The sequence below is a fragment of the Panthera leo genome, chromosome D1, assembly GCF_018350215.1.
Source record: "Panthera leo isolate Ple1 chromosome D1, P.leo_Ple1_pat1.1, whole genome shotgun sequence".
NCBI lineage: Eukaryota > Metazoa > Chordata > Mammalia > Carnivora > Felidae > Panthera > Panthera leo.
The window spans coordinates 53620330-53638118 of record NC_056688.1 but is presented as its reverse complement, the minus strand read 5'-3'; the positions used below and the strand labels follow the sequence as shown (position 1 = coordinate 53638118).

General features: G+C 43.5%; 2 protein-coding genes across 2 annotated transcripts in view; both read right to left on the bottom strand.

Moving 5' to 3' along the window:
* Positions 1–6708, bottom strand: part of GAB2 (GRB2 associated binding protein 2) — a 189262-nt gene extending 182554 nt beyond the window's left edge. Inside the window, exon 1 of the mRNA XM_042907283.1 lies at positions 6502–6708. Within this exon, the coding sequence (XP_042763217.1) occupies positions 6502–6576 (75 nt within the window). The 5' untranslated portion in view covers positions 6577–6708. The remainder of the gene's footprint in view (positions 1–6501) is intronic.
* Positions 6709–14377: 7669 nt separating this feature from the next.
* NARS2 (asparaginyl-tRNA synthetase 2, mitochondrial) overlaps positions 14378–17789 on the bottom strand; it is a 130144-nt gene continuing 126732 nt past the window's right edge. Inside the window, exon 15 of the mRNA XM_042904309.1 lies at positions 14378–15206. The gene's annotated coding sequence lies outside the window, so the exon portion shown is untranslated. The remainder of the gene's footprint in view (positions 15207–17789) is intronic.

Sequence of the window (17789 nt, the reverse complement as noted above, 5' to 3'; positions counted from 1 at the left end):
TCCATATCTTTGCTATTGTGAATAATGCTATAATGAACATGGAGTGCAGATGTCTCTTTAACATCCTGTTTTCATTTCCTTTGGATATATACCCAGAAATGGCATTGTTGGATCATATGATACTTCTATTTTTAATTTTTTGAGGAGGTTCCATACTGTTTTCTTTTTAATTATAGTCATTCTGACAGGTGTGAGGTGATATCTCATTGTGGTTTTCATTTGCATTTCCCCGATGATTAACAATGCTGAGCACCTTTTCATGTACCTGTTGGTTATTTATACCTCTCCCTTGTTCTCCAACCCACAGGTTCTTTCTTGTCTACCTCTTCAGCCTCATAGGCCACTATCTGCATCACCCTGTAGATGGTCCAGCAACACCAAACTCTCTTTAGTGTCCCTGCACACACTCTGCAGTTCTTTGCCACTGGCCGCCACTGTCTGTGGTCTCAGTGTCTGGAAGACTTTCTTCTTTTGGCTTACTTCTAGTCATGGCCACCTCTCCAGGAAGCCTTTTCTTCTTCTTCTGCATAGTCCCAGAACTTGAATGCTTGGCATATAATGGCTGCTTGATAAATTATTAAACTAATATATTTGTCACACTCACATTCCGTGTTGAAAAGACAAATTTAAAGAAAATTTTAAGACTAATGGGATTTCAGGTAATTTTTATTTGTATTTTAGTATTATTCAAATTTTCTAATGATAGGCTGACTTTTCAAATTTACCTTAAAAAAAAAATTAAGATTAACCTGATCAGGAATAAATGGAGAAATCAGTCTACCAGATTTTAAGACTTCTCATATAGCTATAGTTATCAAGACTATGTGGTATTGGCAGTAGAACTATGGAGCAGAATAGAAAATAGACCCACACAAATATGCCCAAGTGATTTACGACCAAGATGCAAAAGCAACTCAATAAAGGAAGCATGACCTTGTCAACAAAAGGTGCAGGGGCAACTGAGCGTCCATTGCCAAAAACACACAACAACACCAAAAAAATCTCAAAGTTTCAAATCTCATACAAAACTAACTAAAAAACAGATCATGGACTTAAAACTAAAAAATGTTTAGGGAAAAGAAAAGCTCTGCAGCTTTAGCTCAGCAAAGAGTTCTTAGACTTGACCAAAAAAAAAGTACAACTCATAGAAGGAAAAATTGATAAACTGGATCTCATCCAAACTAAAAACTTTAGCTCTCCTAAAGCCCGGTGAAGTGGGTGAAAAGACGAGTTATAGACTGGGAGGAAATATTTGCAAGCCACGTTATTTGACAAGGACTAGTATCTTGAGCATATAAAGTACTCTCAAAACTCAACCATAAGAAAAATAACACTCCAGGGGCACCTGGCTGGTTCAATCGGAGGAGCATGCAACTCTTGACCTCCAGGTCCTGAGTTCAAGCCCCACATGGGGAATAGAGATTACTTAAATAAAAACTTAAAAAAGCAAACAAACCAAAAACCAAAAACCAAACAATTCTTACAGAAAACGGACAAAAGACTTAAAGGAAGACATTTGACCAAAGAGGACATACAGATGATAATCATCTGAAAAGATGTTCAATATCATCTACCATAAGAAAGTGTAAATTAAAACCAGTAAGTGAACAGTTTGAGAAAAGAATTATGGTACATGTATACCATGGAATACTATCGGGCATTAAAAAGAATGAACTAGTGATACATACAGCCACTTGGATGAATCTCCAGAGAATTATGCTGAGTGAAAAAAGCCAATCCCTCAAAGTAACAAACTTACAAATTCATTTATATAAGACTCTTGAAATAATAAAATATAAAAATGGAGAACAGATTAGTGGTTGTCACAGGCTAAGGATGTGGTGGGAATGCCTTGGTAGCGGATGGGACTATAAAAGGGCAACATGAGGGATCACGTGGTGACGGAAATGTCCTGTATCTTGAGTCTATCATTATCAATATCCTGATGGTGATATTGCACTATAGTTTTGCTAAATGTTACCATTAGGAGAAAGTGAGTAAAGAGTACACATATCTCTTTTTACTATCTTTACAAATAGATGTGTACCTATGATTACCTCAGAGTAAAAGTTTAATTAACAACAACAACAACAAAAGCTTAGGCTTTGGGACAAAGCCAGGTGATGTTGGACAAGTCACAGTCTTTTCTCATAGGGCTAAAATGATTAAATTAAAAGATCAATGGTCTAAGCACAGTGCTTGCCACAAAGTAAGCCATCAACAGACAGCTATTAAAATGACAATATTAAGAGTCATGGCAGTGGGGAGGGAGAAGTGTAGAGAAAACTATATTAAGATGATAGCACTAGTGGATTTGGTGAACGATTAGATGTGGAATAGTGGGTGACAGGGAGTCAAGGCTGATTCCGGTTTCACATTTGAGCAAGTGGGTGGTCAGTGGCACCATTTATTGAGCAGATATGGGATGAAGAATGAGAGTGTAGTTTTGGGTGTGGTGAGTTTGTGATGACTGGGAGACATTCGAGTAGAGATGTCCAGTTAACAACCGTATATGCAGGTCTGGAGTTGAGAACACAACTCTGGGATGGAAATTTAACTAGATAACAACCAGCATGCAATGATAACTGAAGCCAGGAGGATGGACAAGATATCTGAGAAGGAGAAAAGAGCCTAGACCATAGCCACTGTGACCATAAATGAGCTTCAAACTTTAAGGATTGGGTAACAAGGGTCAATTTAGCAAAAGAGACATATAGTAGCCAAAAAAACAAAACAAAACAAAAAAACACACAAGGAAGAAAAGTCAGGCATTTATCATATCACTTAAGAATAAGGTGCTTCAAGAAAGAGTGAGTGGTCTACTGTGACTAAGCAGTGAAGAAATTAAAATGAGAAGTGAAAAAACAGACCTCTGAATTCTGTGACCTGGGTATCACTGGCACCTTTCAGAGAACAGCTTTTGTGAAATGACAAAGTAGGTTTCAGACTGGAACCAATTGACAAGAAGGGAGGAGAAATGGAAACAGTATAAACAACCATGAAGAAGCTTAGCTCTAAAGAAAAGCAGAAAGCACAGTGAGAAGGAAAGGATGTGATACTGAGGGAGGATTTTGTTAAAAGGAAGTGTGTTTACATGTTAATGGAAAGAAATAGGTAGAGAGGGGAAGACACAGAATATCCATAACAGAAAGGGTAATAACGACTTGAACAGATAGGATGGGATATGATCCAAAGCACAGGTAGCAGGATTGCTCAGTTAGAAGGGGCACCTCATCTACTCTAAGAAGTAGGGAAAAGGAAAGGAATCATGCAGATGCAGGTAAATTTGGAAATCTGGTTGCAGTATGTGCAGACAGCTACCCTCTGATAGCTTCAATGTTCTTGGTGGAGAAGGCAAGGTCATCTGCTAAGACTGACAGGATGGCTTAATTTTTATTCCGAGCATCAAATCCAGAGATACAGATATTTAATAAGCAAGTTGACTTAATAAAATAAACAATTAGTTTCCTCAAAGCAGTTGTTCATTAGAATCACTACACAATTTTCTCCAAATTAGCCACTAGAGGGCAGTGCGGCTGTCCATAGTTTTTCTCTTTTACCCCAGTGAAATCAATAGAAAATTACAGAGCAGTGTAGGTCATAAAATGTTTTTCCTCAAGAAAATCTGGCTTCCGCATTATATATGTGTGTGCATGTACATGCACACACTCATACACATGCACACTACAGCATGATGGGAGGGCTGTTCCTCCCGCTAGCCTCCTACTGCAACCATATGATGATGGTCCAGAGGCAATACTCACCATTTTCCAGAGGTCACTTTTTGTAATTCCCCCAAAGTGCACAGAAATACTGAATAGATCTTTACATCTTCTTATGATTAATAAATTAGAAAAGGCTGACAAAAACATCCCTAAACCTAATCTCTGCTAACATTTGCTATAGCTTCAAGTTGTTTTTTCCTCCCTCAACCTACCACCTCTTCAAATTAGAGAGAGGTTTTTTAAAATTCATTGTAAATATATATTAAAAAATAAAAAAATAAAAAAAAATAAAAATAAAATTCATTGTAAATAGTTGCAATCTATTTCATGAACTTCTTTTCCCTTGATGTCAGATATGTGATATATTCTTAAAATGGAGACTTAACAATCCATGATACCACATGGCTATTGTATATACCAGAATAAGCAGCTATTTTAGGGTGTGTGTTTAGTAACGAGGCTGGGAAATAACTTGCTTCCTAGTTTGATTCTAATGAATTTGGGTCTCTAATGAACACAGGGAACTGGCAAAGTTTTAACTTGAAGCAAGGTGCAGAAATTCTCAACGCCCAAAAAGAAAAGATGTAAAGGCAGACTCTAACCCCAAGAGCTTGGGGTTAGACAACTCAGCCCAGTTTCTACTAAGAGAACTGAGCTCGCACTCAGTTCCAGTCATATCAGTGGAACACATTACACCCAAGCCCAAGAGAAGTTGTTAGTAGTTTGATCAGATGTCCATGGGCTGGAGCTGCAAGGAAGTGGGAAAGCGGGTGAGGTCATCATAGGACTGTAGGATGTCAAGTACTTCAAATGGGTGAAAAAGTTGCTTGACCCCAAAGCCTCCAAACTTGTTTTTGAACTAAAGTTGCTTGGGAACAAAAATACCAAAAAAATGGGTCGTAAAGAGAGTCTGGGTGATAGAGTTGAAGTAGTCATCAAATAGAGATATGGTATCAAACTGTTTGCAAACTGTATCAAAAGCAAAGTTTCAAGGATCTTTAGGGTAGTGCTCTAATTTCGAAAATTAAGAGTCACATTTGTCACTGGATACTCTATTCCACTAGCTGGTATGTTATTACACTTCGACCGATAGCTTTCTTAAGCTCTTTGGGGCCAAAAACTTTTTGTTTTGTTTTTTATAATTATAAAAACATCCATAGCAAATTACTCATCCTTAACCTAATATAAAAATTCACCTTTCCTAATGAGCTGATACAACTCTGAAAAGGGGGAACGTTTCTTTCTTAGCAATGATAATGCTTTGGCTCCTTGGACATCCCTGAAAAACGAACGTAAGAACGGAGATGAACCCTCCATTGCCTCATCTTTACTGTATTTTAAATCTAGGTCCACTTTGAAAAGTCACTGTTAGAGTCTTCCCAGCAAGTGATTTAAATAAGAGCCTGCTTTCATTTACATACACACACACTTGCACTCCCCAACAACATTTCCTTTGAAAAACAGAATGTCACTTCCTCAATCCAGAGGCCAGAAGTCCCTCAGTTCTGATCTGGGGAGCCAAGACAGGAAACTCTGCTAAGCTTCTGCCTCTCCCCCCATGGACAGCCACTGGTGCAGCTGACAGAGGGCAGGGTCTGTTCGGAGTTCCCTTGATGCACTGCAGCTGGAAGGCAACAGCTCACTTTCATGCTGTGGGAATGATCCCAGAGAGGCCAGCACCAGGAGTCAGTTTAACAAGGGCATTTCAAAGGAAGTGAAAACGGAACAGAAGAGAGACCTTGACACCTTATACCGACCTTACTTCCATTTCCAAACGCCTGCAAACGGCCCAGAGTTGATTGTAATTACTACCATCGTGTACTTTGACCCCACCAGGCAAGGCACTGGAATGGGGGGGGGGGGGGGGGGACGAGAGGGGCGGTTAGCCAGACCTCTTCACCAGTCGGCACCAGACTGTATCCCACCTTCCCCTCGCTCGATGTTGCCAGTTTCTCACTTGGAAGGGAGAAGCTGTCCCAGCGATTTCGGTAAACACCGTCGGTCAGCACCACCTGGCAACTGAGAACCTTGATTTCTCCCGACCCCAGACACCAAGGACGACACAAAATCCCGGCCAGTTATACCAGACCAAACTGCAATGTCACCATCGTGGGGTGGGGTGGGGGGATGTCTGTGAGAGACATACGGAATGAAGGGGGACAAACAAATGAGTCACTTAATACAAGAGCTGCACATGCCGCTGACGCTGCCCGTGATGCAGAGGCTGTGGACTGGAAGGAAGCAGGCGGTCACCGGGAGGGGCGGGCAGAGAAAGGGAAGGGGGAAAGGGTGTGAGGAGCCTCGCCCTTTGTGGGGGCCGGACCCAGCCGCCCCGCAGCCTGCGCCCCCCTTTCCCTCCCACTCCCGCAGCCCTGCAGGCTGAAGCCGCTCGGGGTTACTATGGTCCCCCAGCCCCGGCAATCAACTCTCTCGGTCTCCAAAACAATCAATACAAACTTCGATACCGTATTTAGTTTATAGGGAAGCTGGCTGGGGAGGCGCTGCCGCCGCGCCCGCCCGGAGAAGAAGGAGCCGCAGCCTCAACCTGCCCGCCCGCCCGCTCCGCCCCTCGGCCGCGCACCTGTGACAGGTGTGCAGGTGCCCCACACAGCCCCGAATCGCTGGGCGCGCGGGCCGCTCCTCGCCCCCCGGGGCCCCCAGGGCCCGCCCTCTCCGTCGGCGACGCCCCTCCCGGAGCCCCCAGCCCCTGGGCAGGCCGCGGGGCGCCCTCCACCCGCGCCCTCAGCGGCCGCACCCGCTCGTCGCCCGCACTCACATAGCGCCTCAACTTCTTCTCGGGAGGCGATTTCCTCAGCCAGCCGGTGCACACCACGTCGCCGCCGCCGCTCATGCTGCCGGCCGCCTGGAGCCCGCCGCGGGGTCGGGCTGACAAGGGCGCGGACGCGGGCCGCTGGGTCAGCCGGCCGGCGGTGCGCAGCTCACGGGGGAGGGGAGGGGCCGGGGCGGCCAGCGGCCGCGGGGCGAGGACGAGGCGGCGCGGCGCGGGCCCGGCTGCCTCGCGCGCTCCCGCTCTCCCCGCGCGCGCCCGCGCGCACTCCCAGCCGGGCCGCGGTGGGGGCGCCACAGCAGGAAAAAGGGCGGCGCGCGCTCGCCACGCCCACAGCCCGCCGCGCCCCCCGGCGGGCCGCCTTCAAAGACGCAAACACCGCCTTGCCTCTAGGGACCCGGGAAGCCCGAGGTTTGAGCAGACGCCGAGGCCGGCGGCCGGCCGCCAGCCGCGCCCCCGGGTCTTGCTTTCCGCCCTCAAGCTTCAACAGCAATCCGGGGATGCGGCCGCGCCCCTGGTGGGAACGGGGGTGGGGTGAAGGGAAGGGTCTGCGCGCCCTCGATCGAGAATCGATTTTTCACAGAGGGTCGTCAGGAAGGGATCCGAGGGCTGCTCGCGTTTCCTATGCACTCTGAGTTTCAGGTTTCAGTGGGTCAGGTTCTGGCTGAAATAAGTGATCCGCTTCCCAGCAAGAGTTTCATTAACTCTCGCACCCCCTTGGCGGGAGAAGCAAAGATGAAAACAGACTAATACGTGCTGGGCGCTTTTACATTCCTTGTTTACTTACTTGTCTTCACAAATCTACAAATTGGGCGAGCGGTATTATTCCCATTTTACAGATAGCCTAAAGTGCCAAAGCCTGTACAATGGAGAGCCAAGTGGGTCGTAATCCATTTTATCCATAGAGAAGTGTGCTATGGGCAGATAAGTAGGAGACACAGCATCTCACACTCTCCACACCACGTTGGACTAAGGCTATTTTGTCCATTTTCCAGTTTCTGTGCAGTGAAGCTACTTGTTTCAAGCTGTTGGACATCGTTCTGGTTTTATACCTGGGTTGGAGAAAGTTCACTCACTTTAATCAATTTGTAAAAGCAAATCCTTTACTATCTGCCAGCTTTTCTAAGCATCATGAGAGGTGGAAGTCAGCTCCCCTGCACCCCTCATTTCACTATCCTGCTGGATTGAATGTAGAGCCAGAACTATCAGGCTACAGCTGGGATCGGAGCTGCCTTAGCTTTCTGATTGAGCGATCCTTATGCCACATTTAAGGGCCGCCACTAGAATTATGGCCATTTTAACCTCTGGCTTTAGTACCTTGGAACCCTGAGACAAATATCAAAATACTCAAGCCTGCCAAATCGATCAGGAGGCGGCAACTCCCAACCAAAATAAAGTAATCTTTCTGACTTCATTCACATCTGAGTCATAGTGCCAAGTCTCAGGGATTGCAGTCTGAGAGATCTGCATGGATTGTCTGCAGCTGAAGGTATATGATGCAAGTCAGGCATACATATATGCCTCATCTTTCCCTAGAAGAGTAGTCTTCTGATACATATTCTTTGATAGGTGTATGATTCAAGACAGACTGGGAGCAGATTCAGCAATGGTTAGTTGGGCGTTGAGCTGCATTCTGCCAGAAGCTCTTAAATTGTTTTGCAAAAGACTCTTTCCTCCCCATTATTTACAATTCCATGTGGAAAAAGAAAAGTTTGGTGTTTTGTGGGCAATGAAAGGAGGGGCCTTGAAATACAACAGTTACAGAGTACAGGTTTCTCCCCACCCCTGCAATCCAAGAGGGGTGTGTTCCCATGAAACCTTTTGGTAAGCTGAAATGGGGTAAAGTGAAGAAGCAATTACCATCACCAAAAGGTGAAAATTCTGTTGGTGAGCAAAACAAGCAGTAATGTAGGTCTTTTGTAAAAGTGAAGGGGCATAAAGCAAACTTGTGGATAGTCTGGGAAACCTGTATCAGCTTCAAGAAGTCTTCTCTGAACATCCCATTCCTTCCCCAAAGCCTACAGAAAGGGCCTCTTCTCGGTGCTTGGTGCCTCACCCCACCTTTCTCATTACTTAGCTGCCAGCACCCAGCTCAGGCTGCACACAGGAAGCTGGACTGTTGTCTCTGGCTGCACCCTGGTGTGCCTCCGTCTTCTGAGCCTGAGATGTGTGCCAGGCCTGGGGACAGCCCTTGAACAGAACGTTCCTGTCTGGGCCTTCACTAAGTCCTCTCCACTGCGTGCTGTTTTTTGTTGTTGTTAATGCCCTCTGGTTTGCGCTGGTGAGAAGTGAGAAATGAATTAGGGGTGGTTTATTGACATGAAGATAGGCGCCATCTATTGGAACCAGTAGGGATGACAGCCCCCGCCCCCCACAGCCCCCAAACCTGTGAGGACACGCATCACTAGTCTATAATTTAGGCAATTTTGATTAAAGACCATGGGTATTTCCTGGGGGGAATTAATGACCGGCTGCAAAGAGTGCTTTGGGTCATTAATTCTATATTCTCATTAAGTCCTCAGGAAATGACCATCTCATGGTGAGAGCTTCTCTGGAGGAAGCATTGCAGAGATTAGAGAACTGCACACCTGGGAAGAAAGCATGGGCACAAGGGTTTGCTCCCGCCCCTCCCCCACCCAAGCCTGGGTTCTAAAGGGTGCACTCTGGCTTTGAGTGTCGTCAGCAACAGCCTGCATCCGTGCCTGTCTGCGAGTTGAGGGTTTGTGGCCAGCGGCAGGTGCATGGCTGATGGAACGGTCCCAGGAACGGGTTGGAAGGGCTGGAAGGAGAGCTGTCCTCAACTGCACACCAGGCTGGCATGATTAATACCACCCACGCCAAGCTTGACGTCAGTGATTGGACCGGGGGTGGGGATGGATGTTTGTGTCCTAGCCTAGCCTTTTCTCCCCTTCAATTTAGTTGACAGGTTAATTTCAGAGCTGAGTGCTGCTTGCTAAGGTCATTGTGGCCAGCTGAGCCACCTCAGCTGGTGACTTTCAGGACACTGGACTCTCATGAATGTTGAGGTGTGTGCCACTTTAACCCCGGATGCTTTGAGCTTACTTAGTTCCATCTAATTACTGTGAGCTACTCAAATCAATTTCTGGCATCTGGATGGGACAGAGATCTGAAAGTGGGCTTGAGGTGTGGCTGAAGACCTAATAGTGTGGTTTCCTCCCTGTCTGCAGCTGCTAAAAGTCTGAGAGTTACTTGACATTACACCCAGTGTTGGATATTCTGGAAATAAACTTTCTTATGGGAAAAGTTGGAGCAAGTCCCGTTTCCCAATTTCTCTTTTGTGAAAAATTAGAACTTGTGCTAATTGCTTTGGGGCAGTAAGGGTTCTGGGACATTTCTGCAGACACTGGTGAGGGTGGTACATCACTGTATTCAGAGACCATGCTGTGGATTTATCATATTCTCCCAGGAACGAAGACTTGTCAAGTCCCTGAGAAAGTGCCCTGGTATTCCAAACCATACTTCGCATGATGGCCTCTTACTTCCTTCAGAGAACTTCTACCTTGGATTGGATCTTGAACATATGTCAAGACCCCTTTCCTTAAAACTCACCATCCCCACACCTCAGCACAGTTGTTCATGTTTTTCTTGAATTCACATTGCACATATATAAATTAGGTTATCACACTGTACTGCAAATACGTGAGCAGGGCTGGGTCGTCCTCGTTTGTGGTATCCCTAAAGCCTCTCTGCATGGTGCCAGGCACATAATCAATGCTTGCTGAATGTCGTGAGAATGAAAAAAACAACCCTTAATGGATGACAACTGGGAGCTGTGGACTCCTGAAGCATCCAGAAGTCTCTGATCCATCCACACCAGAGAACAGGATCTGTGAAGGTACTTATAAGCAGCTAGAGTGTTTATATCCACAGTGACTGGTCTCATGGAAGGGGCTGAGCAGGTGGAGGTAATCCTATGCAGTTTCATGTTCACAGGTGGTTGAAATCCTGGGGTAGTTTCTAAAACAACGGCTCCTTAGACCTTTTGACTCCTATCTCCAGGCTCCAGAGAAGTAACTGTTAACTTTTGGTTTCCAAACCCCGACACTGTTGTGCAGACTCCCCAGATACTCTTCTCTCTGGGGCTAAGAATTAAATCATTTGTGGTTTGTCTGATATCTGGCCTCATTGTGACAGTACTACAGGTGCTCTATCAGCCCCTTGTACCCACACACAATACTAGCAAAACAGGAGAACATATGTCTCCTGAGTCCAAGTTGAGTTTCTTCTAACAGCTGACCAGAAATGTCATTTTCTTCTGCAATGAATGCATGTATAGTGGCTTTGCAGATTTGCTAGTATTTTTGTTGGGGATCCAAAGGCCACAGGAGACCATCTCATTTTATTTCTACCAGAGGTACCCACAATGGTTATCTGATCCGTACAACCAGTGTTGTGCTGATAAATGTTTAAAACCTGGCTCACTGGTGGTTGTAGTGGACGAGGCCTTGATTTGTAGTATACGACAATTTTTGTGGTGCTAATACTATACCCTCCCCACCTTCCTGGCCAATTTCAAGCTACAGACTTTATGTTCATGAATACAGTTAAGGGATGCTCGTAATATATCTTTATTTAGTACTTCCAAAATAAAGATACAATAGACAGAGCAGAGATAACAGGAAAATGTAGTGAATTAGTAACTGATAGTTCTGGTTACTTATTCCCTTTGTTTTTCATATAATTTATTTAACTGTAAGTTTATGAGTTAGCTTATTAATGTATCATTCATATGCCATAAAAGTCACCCTTTTAAAGTGTGCAGCTCAGTTTTTAGTATTTCACGGAGTTATGTAACCGTTACTGCTATCTAATTTTAGACCATTTTTATTACCCCCAAAAGAAATTCCATATCCATTAGCAGCCACTCTTCATTCCCCTAATCTGAACCCCCGGCAGCCACTAATCTACTTTGTCTCTATGGATTTGCCAATTCTGGACATTTCATATAATTGGAATCCATGGCCTCTTGTGTCTGACTTCTTTCACTTTCTATAACATTTTCAAGGTCCATTCGTGTTGTAGCATACATCAGATCTTCTTTTTGTTGCAAATATTGCAATATTGCAAATATTAATATTTCCTTGACTGGATGTATCACATTTTATTTATTCATTCTTCAGTTGATGGATATTTCAGTTGTTTCCACTTTTTGGCTACTATGAATGTTGCTGTGAACATTCATATGTGTACAAGTTTTTGTGTGAACCTACGTCTTCACTGCTCTTGGGTATATACCTAGGAGTCAAGTTGCTGGATCATAGGGTGACTCTGTGCTTAATTTTTTTTTTTAAAGTAATCTCTACACCCAACGTGGGCCTCAAACCCATGGCCCCGAGATCAAAAGTCACATGCTCTACGGACTGAGCCAGCCAGGCACCCGTGTGTTTAACTTTTTAAGGAATGGTTGAACTGTTTCCCACAGTGGTTACACCATTTTGCATTACCAGCAATGTATGAGAGTTCCACTCTGTCTCCCATCTTCTCCGATTCTTGTTACTTTCCATTTAAAATTATTTAATTTTAATAATGCTATTTTTTAGCAACCAGCTTGCAAAATTTTTCACCACCGTCTGCGCTCATGGGTTGGTATGAGCCATCCCTAGCATATGACTGCACGCAGCCTACCAGAGGAGACCCTGCCATCCTTCTCTGTAGTTAAGTTCCATTTCTTTCCTGCTGACAAGAGCAATACTCAATAGATTTACATTTCCTTCTTCTGACATCCTTTCTATAGAAAACTGAAACCTTAAAAGATCTGATTTTCTTCTACTTTGGAATTAAGAAGATTTTGGATTCTGGAGGATCACAAAGTTTTCAACTCCCACCAAGCACCCTGGGAAGAACATAGTGTTTCCCTCGTACATTTGTGACGAGAAACAAAGATAAAAAACAAAATGTATCTTCCTGCCACCCAGATAGATCTTCTGGATGAGCTCTCAAGCAGTTGCTTCAACAGGGCAAACAGCTGTGGTCTGTTTTCAACATAATTTGATGTAATCAGGGTTAATTTTGATGATGCAGTAACTCTGAAGACTGTTTTTTAACTGGATTACTGTTGGGTCAACAATCATGTGGTATTACATTTAGTGGCTGAAACAAAAGCCAGAATTAAAACAGCTTCCCCCCAGCCCCTTCTAAATGACAGCCCCACCGGGATTAGGAGTTATGAGGCACATTTAACACAATTAACTAAAAAAGGAAAGTAGTTGCAGTCAAATTACATGCAAGCTTCTCCAAGGTCCAGAGTGTTGACTGTGCAAAGAGCTGGAAACTTATTTGTTGCTGTTTTCTTTTCCTAGAATGATTAGAAATATGTTGGCAGTAATCATTATAAGTTAACGTTTTCGTAACATTCTAGGAAAAAGCCCGAAGATTTTCTTCAGAAAAAATTTTCCGGAACCAAATGATGATTTTAGCAGTTCCCAGTTCCCTATTTTCCATGCATGTTTTCAAAATGATTATTTTAAGCGAGGACTAAATTCAGGGTGCGGCATGCCAGGGTTGAATGAATATGGTACACAAAACTCTAAACACATTTGGAACTGTTTCTGAAGAGCAAAATCTTTTATCTTACTTTCATTGTTTATGGCCGGCCAACAGCAGGGTCTGGCTTGCTCTAGGCACACATGCTTTTTTATTTAGTCTCTTACAGTTGGCAGTTTTGGCTAGTCTGAAACCCAGCTAAGGCTTATGACAAAAGCCATTCTTATATAGTTTTGGAAAGAATCTTCAAAAATAGATGCCTTGGGAAGCTGCCAAATGTATTGGTTCTTCAAAACCTCTCTAATCTGATTTTGTACTTCAAAAAAGGTCTGATATTTGTCCAACCCCCCTCTGTAAATAAGCATCTATTCATTTGTTTTGTTTTTGTGACTCAGGGTATCAAGAAACTTGAAAAGCAAATATGTCACTCACTTATCCTCCTATGGCATCTTATCTATCAGGAATTTCTCATCTAAATAATTTCCTGATTAACGTGTATTCTGGGATAATGTGGGGGTATGACTAAAAGGTAATGGAAGTACAACAACAACAAAAAGTAATGAGAATTCTTTCCATAAATCAGATAGTGTATTAATGTTCTCTTTTAGTTGCAAAAGCAGATACCTGTTTTAAATTTCCTTAAGCCCAAATAGGAAATTTATTGGTTTAAAAAAAAAAAAAAAAAAGAGGCACATCCCATGGAACCCAAGAAAAAGTTGAATAATCTGGCCTCAGGAAGGTTAGTAACTGAGGACTAAATATAGCAAAAACTAGGCAGCCAGTTTGGATGTGTGTGTCTGTCTCTCACAGGCCATCTGGTTTTTCATCTCCGAGCATGTGCCTTCATTTCTCTCTGCAGACTGCCTTCTCTGTCTCTTGAGGCACATGGTTGCTCTGCATTTCCTAAGTTTATATATTCCTGGTTCAAGCAACCAGTCCAGACTTTCTAGTGTTCTCAATCCCACTTTTCCAAGGGAAAATGATACCCATTTTGGGTCAGGTATCCACTGCCAGTCCACTCAGCAAGGGAAGCTCCTGTCCCCACTATGTCTGCAGGGGATCCATGGGCTAGGGTGCGGTGGGGGCGGTGATTCTCAGAGCAGGAATGGGCTTGATAACTAAACTGACACCTTGCCAAGTATTTAAGAGAGGCATGAAAACCGATCTACTTTCTTTCAGGACTTAGCCAGTACCTATCATTTGAAACTCTGAAAACACTTAGAAAGGCATATACTCTTATCCAAATGCAAACTATATATTCAAATACATGTTACTCAGGAAAGGTCATTTATGTCCTTGTTATTTAATTCTCAGTAAGGATTTTCTGAGAACCTACTACCATGAGTTCAGCATAGGGACACCGAGATGAGTAAGACCAGGGTCTTAAGAAGTTCAGGGTGTTTCTGGGGAGAGAAATAGGTAGGCAGGGGTCTACAGTAGTGTGTGGACAATGTTGTAGAAGAGGTATGTTCAAAGGACTGTGGGAACACAGAGAATTATCAACCAGCTGTATGGGAACTAAAACTATGAGCTCTTAGGTTTTTCTTGTTTTGGGGTGCCCCACAGAGACAGGCACTGAGTTAGCAGTAATTAACTGAAAATCTGAGCAACTCTGAGTTCATCTGAGACTTGCTGTGAATTTCTCCCCTCAATCAAATATATTCATTTGTTATTTACTGAGCACTCACTGTGTGCAAGGACATGGGTCGGTGCTGGTTTTGTAATGATGAACAGTAGAGCGAAGTTCTTGAGAACTCTATTTAGTTACTGTACTCTAGAAGCAACACCAGGACAGACACCTTAGAAACTCACATTCAGTAACAGCTCCTAAAGATACATTACTAGTTGAACTTATACTTTTAATTTTTAACTTTTTGTTCTATGTTCAGGCAAAGGCTCCAGACTTGGATTTTTATGCTTTAAAGGCTAGTTTAAAATTTTATGAAATATTGCAGATACATAAAGAGGGAAACACCAGTTTGGGAATTACTTTTTAAGGAGAATTTCCCTGTTGTCTGATGGACATATTTCTTTTTCCTTTTGTTTTTGGGTTTTTTTTTGGACACCTCAATGACACCTAATTCATTCAAGAGTTTTTTAATGAGTACCCACTATGTGCTGGATACTCTCCAGGGCACTGCAGATACAAAGATGGATGCGGTCTCTCTTGTGTTACGGAGCTCTCCTTCCTGCAGAGAAGACAAATGGCAGTGTAAGATGGCTGGTATCTGCATATGGTTCTCAGGGAGCATAATGAAAGGAGTGATTCTGGAAGCCACTGTCCAACCATCGGTATCTTGAAGTATAAGTAACATAAACATGTGAAAATGTAGAAACTCTAGTTGCATTTTGGAGTGTCACCCCTCCTAAAATAAAGCCTCACAGCCTCAGTGTGATTAGAGTTGTATTATTTTGATTCTAGGTGACTAAGAGGTGACAGGTGTGTCGCCTGGGAAAGCCACCCAAGCCCATCCACAGGCATGTGGAGACAAGCAGTGCTGTGTCAGAATGCAGGGTATACTCCAGCTCAACGGGCAGGACAGCAATCTGTTGAGGACGGCTAACCCAATGGAAAAAAGTTAATCAAGAGCTATATGACAGTCAAGCACCAAAACACAGAAGTTTCCACACATGATAATTTTGTGGTTGTTGATCAATGAATAGCCCGCTCCTAAGTTTTCTGAGAAACACTAACCATACATAAGAGCCTTCCAGAACAAGTTAGTAAAGCAGACATGTTTGTTTCAATAAAATTGACATATCTGGTTGGCGGGGGGGATAGGCTGGAAAAAGGAAGGGGAAGAATCTGGATGTTGATATATTACTGGGCATTGGAAGAATCAGAGCGGGAGAGATACAGATGCACAGGGGGAAAAAACATGGGGGAGGCAGTGGACAAGAAAGGGAGGAAAACAGATCTAGGTCAAGAGGTGTGGAAGGCTTCATGCTGCATGGATTTAAGAGTAACATCACTCTGTGGGCTGGCTTTCCCTCCTTGGTACAGAGGCATAAAAAACCAGCTCCAAGGTGCAGGCAGAACAATCAAAAATAGTATGTTCTTCAATGAGCAGATTTGTGTAATTATTACCTTTTACTGTAAAAATATTAAAACCTCCCTGAAGCTTTCTCACAGCATGGAATTAAACCACCTACATTAGGATCACTCAGGGTGACTGTTTAAGAAACGCAAACTGCGGGCTGTTCCATCTACTGAATCAGACTTTCTATGGTAGAACCAAGGTAATCTGAAAATTTTTAAATAATTTTTTTAAGTTTACTTATTCTGGGGGAGACAGAGAGAGAGAGACAGAGGAAGCGCATGTGTGCATGAGCAGGGGAGGGGTAGAGAGAGAGGGAGAGAGAGAATCCCAAGCAGGCTCCACGCTGACAGAGCACAGCACAATATGGGGGCTCAATCTCATGAACTGTGAGATCAATGACCTGAGCCAAAATCAAGAGTTGGATGCTTAACCCACTGAGTCACCCAGGCGCCCCCTGAAATTTTTAATAAGCTCCCCAGGTGATTCTTATTCACAATAAACTCTGGCCAAGACCATCTGCAATGGGAGTCCCTGAGGCAAGGCGCATGTCCTACTTATCTCTGTATGTGCAGAGTCTAGCACTGCACCTGGCAGTTTGAGTGCTCAGTAAGTTTACTGAACTGAACTGAACACACCAAAGAGGTTTTAAAAGAAAAAGTCACTCAATTCCACTGCCCTGAAATAGCTGATTTCATTTTTTTCCCGTATGCTTCTAGTCCATGTACACAGATTTTACACTACTGGTAACTGTAAACTACAATTTAACATTTTTTGAACACATTTTCACTCATAATTTTTGATGGCTATAAAATATTCATTCAACATGCAATAGATATTTTAGTTGATACAGTTTTTTTTTTTTTTTGAGTTTTAAAAAGGTTTCCCTCAGGAGATCTTATATTTGTGCAGTCTTTTCAGTTTAGGGAACCCTTTCACACAGTTTTGTTTCTCACAACACTTGTAAGATAAGCACTATCCTCATTCTGCAGATGCCTATCCAAACCCACAGATAAAATCACTTGCTCAAGGTTCTGCAGTTCAAAAGTAGAGCGTCAAGACTTAAATCAGAGGGGCGCCTGGGAGGCTCAGTGGGTTAAGCGTCCAACTCTTGATTTCAGCTCAGGTCATGATCTCACGGTGAGAATGAGCCCTGAGCTGATCTCCAGGCTCCGCAGTGAGTGTGCAGCCTGCTTGACATTGTCTCCCTCTCTCTCCTTCTGCCCCTCCCCAGCTTGCGTGCATACACACCCCCCACCCCCACACTCTCTCTCAAAAAAAAAAAAAAAAAAAAAAAAAAGAAAAGGTCTTTTCTTTGTCTAATATCTTTTCCAACACACTAAACCTCCACCACATTTTCTGGCAGGAATATGACCCAACAGTTTCCCGATGTGAAAACCTTTAGTACAGAATGTAGAAGATGGAAATCACACTTAAAGAGATCACTGGCCAGCTATATCCTAATTGTATAGGAATGAGTTCCTGCCTTTTGGGACACTGCAAAGATCATGTGAATTGGTGGAAATCTTCAGTGAAAAAACTTAATGTTCTTCAACAACAAATGTGTATGTGACCCAAATCCATTTTTGCAATCCCCAAATGAAGGGGGATGGGATTGCCCTGAACATTTTGAAACCGTAATTAAGATTCCTCAGCAGTTATTACGTATACAGGCAACCACTACAGGATGTAAGACAGCTGGAAGGGAGGCACTAGAGACTTTTAAGCTCTTCT